The sequence below is a fragment of the Acyrthosiphon pisum genome, chromosome A2 (assembly GCF_005508785.2).
Source record: "Acyrthosiphon pisum isolate AL4f chromosome A2, pea_aphid_22Mar2018_4r6ur, whole genome shotgun sequence".
In the NCBI taxonomy this organism is placed as follows: Eukaryota; Metazoa; Arthropoda; class Insecta; order Hemiptera; family Aphididae; genus Acyrthosiphon; species Acyrthosiphon pisum.
The window spans coordinates 47805100-47818493 of NC_042495.1; the positions used below are offsets into that span (position 1 = coordinate 47805100).

The 13394-nt window shown below is 26.9% G+C and overlaps 1 protein-coding gene across 1 annotated transcript; it reads right to left on the reverse strand.

Annotated features, from left to right (window-relative positions):
- Positions 1-2502: 2502 nt before the first annotated feature.
- Positions 2503-4749, reverse strand: LOC100574985. Its single transcript, XM_003247012.4, has 2 exons — positions 4380-4749; positions 2503-3155 (listed from the first exon to the last, which is right to left on the reverse strand). Exons 1-2 carry the CDS (start codon positions 4497-4499, stop codon positions 2889-2891), a joined length of 387 nt encoding a protein of 128 aa, XP_003247060.1. The 5' UTR covers positions 4500-4749; the 3' UTR covers positions 2503-2888.
- Between the last annotated feature and the right edge of the window lie 8645 nt (positions 4750-13394).

The window sequence follows — 13394 nt, forward strand, 5'->3', positions numbered from 1 at the left end:
TAAAACACTCATAGCTCGCTTAAAATTAAAATATAATAAAAAGCTCATGAGGTTGTCTAGATAATAATCTTACCTTTAGATTTTATAAGTGGTCAATCTACTCAAAATTTTTAAGTTAACGGAGCTACACGTGTTCTGCTTTGCGTATAATTTGTTATGTTATGCACTTGTAAGACGGAGACAACACATGCGCGGGTATCACGTCCTCTTAATGAAAGTTTGTGTCACGTAATTTAATATTTCATCATATTATGCCTATTCAAAATAACTACAACTAGGAAGTACCTATAGGTAGTTGGGAAAAATATCCCCAAAGCAAATACTTATATATACGTAATTGTATACATCATAAAATACTCATAACTCACTTTAAAATTAAAATATAATATAAAGCCTATGATATTGCCTAGATAATAATCTTAACTTTAAGTTTTGTAAGAAGTCAATTCACTCTAGTATATAGAAATAATTTTTGAGGTGGGTAGAAGTGATCTATATAGCACCTAGAGTTTTAGATGCTACTATATATTGAACAGTTTATATAGAGGAAATTTGCGATTTGGGACGGGGGCTGCACCCCCGCCCCTATATATGCCACTGATTCACTTTAATTTTAAATTGAAATGATCTTCTGATCTTAAAATTTTTGTTTGTTTGATAAGTATTCACTATTTTTTTTAATTTTTTTTTAAATGACAAATATTTACTTTTATTATATACTGTGTAAGAGTTTTTGTGGACACACAGTATATTATATTTACCATTTCTACTTCATGAAATGGACAAATTTAGATGAATGGATCGATTTCGTATATGAGTAGTTATACCTAGTGTCCCGATCAGTCATCAAAATTATATTACAATAAATAAGTATTAATATGATTGACTATTAAATTATATTAAATAGGGATTTTTTTCCTAGATTCGAAGTATAGTGTCTATACGACTAAACAATTTTATAACTGACTACCTTGTATTTTAATTTAATTCTATATTTCTATAGCTCAAAAAAAATACCTATATAACTATTGAGTCTTATAATTGTGTCTGTAGTACATGGTAGGAAGCAGCAGCAGCAGCATATAACTGAATAGGTATTTATTACTTACAATACTAAATAAACATAATATACAATCATTGCATTCTGATACAGCTGATGCAAAAGGCTAGACAAAGGAAACGAGTAAAACGATAAATATTAAATATTGTTTTTATATTGTCCTAATACAATCTGAATTTTACGTTATTTAATAAAAATAAGCCTGCATTGTTTTTACACCGAAAACCATAATATTAGGAGTGTAATATTTAAATATAACAATGTTGATGATCCACAATTTTAATCTTGTTACCTGGAAAATAACTTGTGTAAATAAAAGATATTTTGTGAAGTTATCATAATATAATATGATAAATTATTATCAATACGATTTGTACAGCCACTGACTGGGGTAATTTTAAATCAAAAAGATATTAAACTTTTACTAGATTATAAAAAAAAAAACAAATTTAAAAAAAAATATTGGAACATTATTCGTCGATAGTATTATATCATTCATATTATAACGTACAATTGAAACTCTTTGTCATATCCTATAACTTATTATGCTGTTTATGTCGCTATTTATTAGGTTACATCTAAATGTAATAAATAATAATCGACTAATCAATCGATTGTCTTAATACTTAAATGTATACCATTATAATATACCCATGTCAAAATCACGTTTTGCAACAAAAGAAAAAATCTATCATCGAATTTTAATAAGTTTATAAATATAATATCTATAATCTACGATATAAATTTAAAAAAAGTCTTAATAATTCATGTTTAATAATTTAACTTTTATTGTTATTTATCGTTATTAAAATATTTTTTACTAGGAAAACTACTAGAGTAAAATATTAATAACAAAGTGATTTTTGACAATGATGAATAAATTAAAATTTTTATTTTTATAATTATTTATATAATATCCAACACCTATATATTAATGGAATAATTTGTTGATGCAGACTGCATTTGAAAAATAAAATTACGATAGAATAAAATCTTATACACTGTATATCGAATATACAATATACGTCATAGCTGTTACCTACCTAGCTAGCTATTTTATTATTTTGTTGTAGATTTGGTGTCTGTCGAATCAGTGATCACTGACCTTACCCTGAAAAATTAAATATTTTAAGCTATTAAAAAATGATTAATAAACTATTAATATAGATCAATAATATTTAAATCGTCATATAACCTTTCATTTTAATTATATAAAAAACAGTATATCAAAAATGTAATAGTAGTTATCTAATAATAAGTGAACCATACATTTTGTTGGCGGTTAATTTTCTTCAAAAAGTAATATATTTATAGTTTAAAAGTTAAGTATAATTCATCTGAGCAGTATAGAACAATAATGAGTATACATAATTAATATATAATATATCTAGCTACAGATCGAAATTAATATAACTATATTTAATGTCACACTCACATTATATTTATATACATTTAACATTCAGTAGTTTTATATAATTATATATATTATACTAATTTTCAAACAAATATAGTTTGAAATGCATTTATTAAGGAAACAATTTACAATCGATAACACTACCTATTATTTATATAAAATTAATGGAAACCTAGTATGTATCTATAACCAATATTATTTTCATGGCATAACTAATCTTATATCAACACCAGTATTAGTTATTTATCTTATTCATGCATAAGCAGTTCATTTTTGGTTCTAACCATAATTAACACGGATATTAAAACTGATAGGTAAACATAATTTACGGTTATGAAATATTATATCGTTTAACCAAAGTGGCAGGCCTATACATACAAAATGAATGATTCTTATTTAATAAATACAACATGTTTATTTTTCATTAATTTTTCTAATGACGTTGTTACAACATGTGCATATGACCTTGACATGGTGACGTTTCAGATGCTTCATATACACCATAAAACATAGCGGAAAACATGTGCCAAGCTCGCCCAAATTGTCAGCTGAAATATTTCTGCTCGACTTTACTTTTGGTCTACCTTTATAGCCACAATTTAAGCATACGAAATTGGTTCCTTCCACCGAGTCTATATAATTCCAAATAGATTTGAACATTGTTGAATCTGCGTTGGATATCTAATTTATAAAAAACAATTATGTGCCATGATTTATTACAGTATACTTGTTGGCTATTACAGTGTTACGACTGTTTATTATGGACTTTGAATTCAAATCCAGTCTCAAAATTAAGACCTACAGATATTTTCAACAAGTTTGAAGGGAATAGTGTATAATATAAAGTGTACAGGCATACATAATAATTTCGGGAAATTGTTTATTTTGTAGATTTGATACTTAAAAATTTTAAAGATTAAATTATTGAACATCCAGCAGTTGATCCCAAAATTTATTTTTTTTTACAGATAAACTAAACATAATCTTACATAGTTACATTATGATATATTTACTATAAACATGGTAATACATATAATTTTAATTCTTATATTAGTTTTGTATTGGTACATAATATACATAATATTATAACCATATTACATAGATGTTTGAGATTCTAAAACGTATAAAACTTCAAATATTAATGCCTATTTCTTGTAAATTATTAAAGATAACGTAATTATTTTAGTATAATTAAAATTAAAATATTTCAGTATTTTTTGTAAACTAAAATACCTAAGTACATATAATACCTATGTGAAACATCGAGAATGATAGAAACTCATAACGGTAACCATTTTAAGAAAATGATTCTAAAATTATTTAGAGTTTAAAAATATACAATTGGTATAGGGTTTATCAATTCAATTTTTATGCTTGACTATATGGCAAATAAGTTGTAAAAAATAAAAAATGCAAGTGCCGTCGAATATAAAATATAAAATAGAAACATTTGACAAGTCTTCGGTTTATAAATATATATTTTATCTTTTAATAACAAAAATAATGTTACAACATTTTTTTAAATTTTCAATTTAAAAAATAAATTACTGTTTACTTTAATATTATAGATATTATTGATTAATATTTATTTTGGTTCGACTATTCTTATTATATAGGAGGCAGCTGTAGTAAAAATACGTATAAGCAAATGAAAAAAATATGCACTTTGATTTGAAACAAAAAAATCATTGAAATGTTCATAATATAAATGCACAAAAAATGTGTATATTTTATTCATCGCAATAAATCTTAAATATTATAAAATATTATGCACATTCAAATCCCATAACTTATTTGCTTTGTTCATAACATTAACGAATACGTTAAAGTAGGCAGGTACCTTTATTCTATAAAATGGGTCGTGTGTGATATTGTATCAATATTATTTTATTTCAAAATATTTACCTTGATATTTCTGTGTTGAGAATGTATGTGATCAATAAATGTACCATACTCAATCAAGTCATTGGAAGTACTAGTAATTAATTTGGAGCAAAACAGACACTCGGCAACAACTTCATACATTGCAATAAACAGATGCAAAATATTTTTATTTGGCGTACCTAATAATTTACGTTCACTTAAATTAATTTCAGGAATGAATGATTAATTACTACGGTAACTAAATCAATAAAATTACCCGTCAAACAACTCACACCTACTGTACACTCGTTTACATAATATTATAATCTGCAATGCTTATATACGTATATACCAGATACCTCTTAAAAATGGCAAAATTATATAATTTGCAAAATCAAAATCCTTCATCTGTCGGCAAATTCGTGTTTTATTGAATCATTTTAATCTCATCAAAGCTATAAAAACTGATTTTATATTTACCTACGTAATTTGATGAAAAGGTAGAATCGTTGTTTAATGAGTTAAGTTGAAAATACATAATTCATAACCTCACTTAGCCATTAACATGGTAATAAAAAATAACAACAAATATATTTATCGGTTTAAAAATTTATTTTATGATAAAGGAGTAATGATGTGTTCAAATGTGTAAAAATCAGCGTTAAATCCATTTTGACCATCCCAGTAATTTATTTGTTTTTATAAGTCACTAAATGAAAAAAAAAACGGAGAAAGTAAATTAATGCAATTATTCACATTTTACAAACTAAAACCCAAGAGTAATGTAATTAGCGCAATAAAATATAAATATATTCAGAAGTATGCAGGACACAATTTTAATACAAAAATCTGTATACCTATGTCATAAAGTATGATCGTCGTACCTAAATAAATTTTATTCATATACTATATATTTATTTTATTTATAAGTATTTTAAGTATTTTTAATGAATAATAAATAATAAGGTAATATAATATTATTAACCATAAAAATACTATACATTTCAAATCAAAATAATTGTAGGAGATAACTGTTCCTATTTCGTATGTTATATACTTATTCAGATATGTCATTGTATAGGTATCTACTTATACAATTTAATAATGAACGAGCATTGTTACTTTGTTTAAAACTTGTGCAATATTTCAATATTATTACATATGTGTACAGCTATTGGCAATATAAAATTAGAAATAGGATGTTCTATTTTTCATAACCCGGATAAAGTCCTTTCAGTAATTCGAAAAGATGGCAGGACGTGAATTAAAAAATACTATAAATACATTTCCGCTTCATATATAATGATAAACATATAGCTCTACCCGTTTTCAATGGAAGTCGGAGAAATGCTCAAAATCTCTTCTTGCCCCTTAGCAATCGTATTTCCTATTTTAGCAATAACTATTAAGCGCTATTTCGAATTAGGAAATTAATACATTACTCTTTGACAACTCAATATGAGAAAAATAAATTGGGTTATCGCGTCTATATTCTATACGCATTTATTATTATTTATTAGGTATGCAAATAATTTATATAGCAAATAGAAGATAATACTTTAAAACGCCTAAAATGTGCGTAAATGTGAAATTATATAATAATATGCAGACGTTCTTATTTTTATAGTTTTATTTTTCTTCAATCTTTAATATAATTCTTTATTACTATTATTTTTTATATTTAAAACATTTATCATACAATCTGTAAAAATGTTTTTTTTTCTATAAGTATAAAATATTTTGTATGGTGGTAGGAATTTGACGGTAGTCTTGATGAAGAATCCATTCAGTGATGGAATTTCACGGCAATGGAGGAATAGTTTTTAATCATTTAAAAGGTCCCGGCACCATTTGCATTTCAAACGTCTTCTGGAGTCACCTGAAATGTTAAGAACAGATGAATTTGAGATTAAAGGATTGCGATAGTTGGATAGATTTTAGTGGAAACGTTTACCTATACTGGATTTTGGCTACGTGCTGTACTATAGCCTATAGGAATGGAGAGGTCATTATGTAGTGTATTGTTCAGACGTTGAAAGATTGATAATATGATTTAAATGAACCGCTTCGCCTGATTTATGAGATACAAATATGCGATATTTACATCGACATTCGCGATCACCGAAAAAGTATATTTATGATGGGCGTTAGTGCCGTTACACAACGATAATTTATTTGGTTTCGTACTTAAATAACTAACATTGCAGGATGATATAATATGATGAATTAAAGTGCATTTAAAAAAAAAACTGAATTTTTAGTGCTCGGTTTTAATAATCATGCTGATGTTTCGTATTTTTAATAGAGTTTTCTATACCTATAGGTGCGCGAGCAGATAAATTAGGGAAAAACGATCGGAAATAATGAAATATGGAGGTCAAGGTTTACACATTATATTATATTAACAAGGACAAATGTGTATGATGATTTAACATCTGAATCGTATAATATTGTATTACTCATGGTCAATTTATAGATGTATTTATATATTTTTACTCTTGAATATAATAGGCATGTGTAATAACAATGAATTATTTATTGATGCTTCGAAAACCGTATATGATAATAATATATTGACATATTATATTTACAATAGTCATATTGTCAAAGCCCTGAGAGAAGTAAATAAATAAAATTGTCTTAAACCGTATGGATATTTTGTAACAACTTATTTATATAACATATATTGATATAACATTGAACTCGTTAAACTGTTAGTTTATAAATCAAATCGTTTCTATCAGTTGGGTATCCAACAAAAAATACTTTTCATTTTCAGTGTACTATCAGTAATAGTAGGTATGGGTAATACATTGTTGGCAGTCAAATATGGGCTTCGTTGGATTTGGGTTTAAAAATGTATTTCTGATGTATTTTGGTTGAAGTGTATAAAAACTTCATATGAGAAATCGGTTTAACCAGTTTAGGTGTACCTCCATCCTAGGAAATGAACAGCAAATTTGAACAACACAGATTTTTAACACAGTAAAATAACTTATAAGTAGTTCCGCAGAATTTTTATTTAAAAATTCATTGTATCCCTATAATTTCAACAGTTTTTCTACTTTTACATAGGAAACATAAACATTTTCGGAATAAAATGTAATCCAGATCACTCGTTTCAAAGTCCTATCTATACCTACTCCTCCAACTGCATGTTCTACCTATAGCCGCAAAGCTGGGCAAGTTGATGATTTTAACTCAGTTAAGCTAAGTTGATATGTACCAATAATAAAAAGTTAAAAGTTAAAAGTCAAGTTAACTATATAGGTTAACCCAGTTAAGTTAAAAGTTAATACACACTTTTTGTTAACTTTTTATCAAGTTAAAAAGAAGTTAATTTGTTTTTAGAACGCTAGCATACTTAATTTTTTGCTAACCCAAAACTAAATTATAGACTATAATAGTGTTTATACTTTATATAGTATTTCCATACAAGTTTGATTCGAATGACATAGATTTTAACTTAAAACAATTCTCGGTAAATATTTGCTGATATGAAAACGAAATAGACTGAAATAGTGAAATATAATTAAATTAAAAACAAAATAAATTAACTTAACTTACCTACTCCTTGAAGTGAAAAATTAATCCGTTAATTTCACGTTAGTTAATAAATTAGTAAGTTAACAGTTAAGTTAATGAAAAACCGAAAGTAACTAGTTAAAAAGTATTAATTAATTCACTTTTTAACTCGTTAATGCCCAGCTTTACCTATAGGCATGCCTATGAATATCCCGTCGATATCTATTCGGAATTTTTGAAGATTAGTCCGGACAAACTGGCAGACACTTCAATTATGTATTTTGTTTGATTGGATTATTACCGCTATTTAAACATCTGGTATACCTAATATACATAAATATATATTTACACTGTAATTTACGAATAGAGTGAATGTCAAATATTTTAACAGATAAAAAATCTATTCAAACGGTTATTATTGTGGAAATTATTTTAACTTTTATGACCGAACATAATTTTTACTCGTATATTAACGATCCGTGTTATGTTTTATTTATTATGTATAATCGACGAACACGAACTGCCGCACAAAACTACTAAAATAATAATATGTAAGTACACTGATTTAATCACCTATTTTATATTAACTATATCGATTCAAGTTCCATAGCCCATGGAAAATATTTTCAAAAAATAAAAATAATAGGGACCTATGTATGTAATTAGCAATAATATTACACTTCACCAGAGAAAGTAGTATTTGCCATACGATTGTTGTAGTACTCAACGTAAACGAATACAATTTACATAGTACAGCTGACGCGCACTAATGTAATTTTAAGGCTTCTGCAGTTCATTGTCCACCGAAGTAGAGCACAATATTCGTATTAGGTACCTATTATTTTTTTCTCATAATTTTTTTTATGTACCTATTACCTATCTACGATTTCTATTTGAAATAAAACCCTTATGTGGCCTGCTGCTCTTATATTGCTAATTATTATTAACGGTGTATGCAAAATAATTATTTCTGATAAATAATTCTCACGAAATCCAACCGTCATAATAATAATATTATAAATGGCATACGCGTACCTATATATATTATAATACGTCGTAGAAGCTTAAATATGCGAAATTATAACCTACTGCAGTCTGCAGCAGCTGTATGTATTATACAAATGGCAACACAAAGAAGTTCGACGACGATTACCTACGCATAGGTACCTTATATTTTTGTTCGTATAATTTCGTTGGGCCCATGTCAATTATAGGCAGTATGACAACTGATAGTGTACGACATTATTGATAGACCACGTTTTTATTTTATTGTAATATTGTATTTTATAACGAAGTTAATTGATATTATAATTTAATAAAATAAAATCAATTTGAAAATATCATATCCTATCAGTTGTCGTACGCTATCAACTGTCACTCAATCTATTGGCCAATATCTATAATTGTCATGCTATCAATAACTGCAATATTCTTTTGACGGTATACCAATTTCGTTGCAACTCGCACAAAATTGATTGTACACGACACTCATTTCTTCTCCCTTTCAAACGAAGTCTAAAGTCCAAACCCCTCGCCACGGTAACTGCACGCATGCCGACGACTCTGTTACACAAACACGTAATCATACTTTCCACGTACATACACACACACCCAATGCCCATCCCTTGGCGCAGACGTTTCCCGCCTTCCTCGCCGTGCCAAGAGGCTATTATAGCGGAAACCTTAATTTGGTTCACAATAGTGTGAACATTCTAATTGATCGAATAATTATTTCGGTGTGTAGCTATTAGATCAAACGCCAGATTTTACGACCCTTACAATATTACCTAGACTCTAGAAAATTGTCTGCATAATATTAACATCATAACCTCAATGCTTGAGAAATATATAATTAAACATAGGAGCCTAAGGTATATAGCCTTTTAGATGCTATTGTAATAATGTACCTATATCTAACTTTGATTTTTCTTTTGATTCACATCTCAAATTCTTTTTTCTTTTCTTCTCTGTTTAAAAAGTTAAACCTACATGCATTATTTGTATATTATAAATTTGTTAAATTTTTTTCAACTCTTCTTTGTTTAAATATTCAATATCTATCCATGATACATAATCTTTTGCAAAACTATATAATAACTATATAACTGTACTCTTTGCCACTTTGGGGTGTTAATACTTAATAAAACTTGAATAAAAAATGAAAAAAATAACACGTTTTCAAAAAACAATAATGTTTATTTTAGATTCTGATAACAAATAGGTATTAACTTTATTATTCAGTACTTGAATGACTTAAATTTTGGGTTTGGTACGAAGTTCTTGTTATTACTTCATTATTCTTGCTGTATAAAAATTATTTACAATGAAGGTATTTTGTATATTCATTAAAATGTATAACATACTGTTAATTGTATTTTGATTAAAGTTGAATAATACTAAGACAAGTTGCTTATAACACATTTTAAACGTTTTTATTTCCCAAGAAAATGTAATCAAAGTCTAAAATAAACGTTATTGTAAACTTTAAAAAAAGTATTATAATACATGTATTAGTATAGACATTTTTTTAGTGGAAATGTAGAATCGGTCAATATTTCATATGGTGGAAATCAGCAAGGTCACTTTTGGTGTAAATGTGTCTCGCCAATTTATAGCATCCTACGTAATTTCCTTACGGATCCCATTAGGTGTTTCCTATACTAGGATACGTAGAATACGTACACACGGAAAGTTTACAGTAGGTCATAGACCTTCCCAGGAACATAGACTTCCAATATGGGTCGACGATGGGATTGCCTTTTACCTGATTGGGAACGTCTTGTGTGCTGTTACGACTGTTATGGGTAATGGGTGGTACATACAATCAGTGATTGTAAGCTGCACCCAATTATAGGTAAAATCAAAATCACACATTGAGAAGATAAAAAGTTTTTTAAAAATGTTGAAATTTTTGCTATTTCTAAACGATATAATGAATGTTTTATTGAGTATAATGGAAAAAACGCAACGAATTTCCCTAATAAATATTGTCACAATTCAATTTTTATAGTAAGGTATTTTTACTCCAGAACCAAAATTGAGCTCAGACTTCGCAAACATGTTCTGTCTAAATCGTACGATGTAGACAACACATGCGGGTGTACATCCTCTTAACACATATTTTAATGACGTAGAATGTTTTCTCACTAAAATATTTGGAAATTATTATAATATTTTTATTCAAAAACATAATATGCAGCTGTCATGTACAATTATATCTATGTATAGCTAACGAACACGGAGACTTATGGAAGATTATTCACGCTCCAACATTTTCAAATTTCTTATTCTTATTAAAAAGTTAAATATTTTTACTCCGTTTATTTCAAAAGTTACCAAGTGTTCTCGTCGTGTGAATTCATTTCGTAACATTCGATAACTATATATCATCCTAAGTGCTCTCTCTGAAACGCAATATAATGAACGCTTGGCGGCGACTTGCCGATTGAGTTTAATTTCTGCACATTTTTATATGCCTAGGATTCATACCACAATTAAATTTTATTTCGATTCCTCAAACTCTTTTATAATTTATTATGTATTTGCTATATTGTGTATAGGTACACAGTGTATACATATATCTAGTCATAAGTGCGATCTTAAGTTTGATTTCTGTATAATAGTTTCGGTATACTAAATATAAAATATAGTATTATACATTACATTTTTATTTATATTAACTTTTTTTGTTTTGTGTTTATGTCTACCTACCTACTTACTATTAATTTTTTTTACAATGTATATACACTGGAGAAATGGAAAATTCAATATTAATTTTTCCTCAAAAGAATCCGAACCATTATTAACCACATAATTTATAAATGAAGACCTCAACTTATTAGTTATTCGTGAACAGCAAACCAATGACGCTTAAATAACAAAGTCAGGCACCACCCTATAAACGTTTTTTTTTTTAAACTCGGTTTCATCACAATATATTTAAATTGAAGTAAGATATTTATAAAACTAAGAAAAAAAAATATTTATGTTTAAATTGAATGTGAATCTGTATGTAGTTCAACTTATTATAGCATTTAAACAATATCCATAATTAATTTAGCAAAATGTAGCAGATTACCTAATGTATAAATTCGCTTTAAAAAATGGAAAATTAAAATATTGCTTTGCATAACTTGAGGATTTTGTCACATTCAAGTATATTTTTCTATTGTTATGCTTTTTAATATTTTACATATTTTCAAAACTTTATGAGAATGTAATGACTAACAATTTAGCTTCCGTTTTATTAATAGTATTAACAGTGGTTTTGGGTTAATAGTAATACACATTACCCACATGTTGGGTAGATAAAATATAAATATTAAAAAATACAAAGTTGATAAATGGCTAATGCATATATATATATATATATGAGTTGATTATTTCAGAGTGATTGTCTGCTACAGTTTAATCATTAACAATAAAATATATAAATTATTCTCATTTTTAAAAAAATAATTTACCTGTGTTTATTTTAAGTTTAAAATATTTAATGTAGTAGACTATAATATTATTATACAGAATGTAATATTAATATTGTCGGTATTGTCATAAAAATAAAACGTAATGCATATTTCGACTTTTTCATATAAAAGTAGTTTTTAGTGCTTTAAGCTTAAAATATTGATAACAAGGGAAAATGTTTCGAAGGGGGTCACGATAAACGGGTACTATCTAACCTACCAACAATCAAAATAATTTGTTTTTATGTAAGGGAACAATGTTTAAAACCAAGTATTATATTGAAATAACGATTTTCAAGATACTTTTGCGGAAATCATTGTCACTCATCGACTTTCGATTAGGGTCGAAAAACTCATTATACTGACTATATATTATATTATATTGTATACGTCTATATTCATTCATTCGTTTGTCGACTTCCTTCAAAATTCGAATACTATGCACGAGCAGTAAACACATCTACACAAATATTACGTTTCACAACACGACAGATTCACTTACGATTCGACATATCGCAGAAATATTTTCAGTTCACTGAACCGGAGAAATATGCTGTAGCGGGTTAAAACAGAAACATACAATCGTACGTACACACGTATAATATAAACATTGTTATTATATAATTATGTAGCTACAGATGACAAACTCTATTAGATAAAGATTAGCCAAAAATAAATATATATATTTATAGGTGTATGCTCTTACATGACCGTACTCAGTGAGAATATTCGATAACTGAAACATTATCTAACTGTAATGATTCATTATTATATGATATTATGAATTATGAAATGATATATATTTTTTTTTATTATTATTATAAGCTAAGACATTCCTAGCCTAAGTAAGGCTATCTATATCTAGGAATATTTGACAATATATTTATTTTTTTAACAGGTAATAACATGATAATTAAAATATTTTTAAGTACTAAGGATAATTAACAATTTTAAGATATACAGAAGTAACAATGTGATTACAATAATATGCAATATTTACATATTTACAATAATTTAATAACTGTATGTAACAGAGAGGTCGTAGAGTTATCTGGAAGAAGGTGTTAGT

Excerpts from the sequence above, each read along its gene's own strand:
- LOC100574985 (XM_003247012.4), bottom strand. The coding sequence starts at position 4,499 with ATGTATGAAGTTGTTGCCGAGTGTCTGTTTTGCTCCAAATTAATTACT. Across the intron at positions 3,156-4,379 it reads CTCAACACAGAAATATCAAG|ATATCCAACGCAGATTCAAC; the intron begins GTAAATATTTTG and ends TTTATAAATTAG.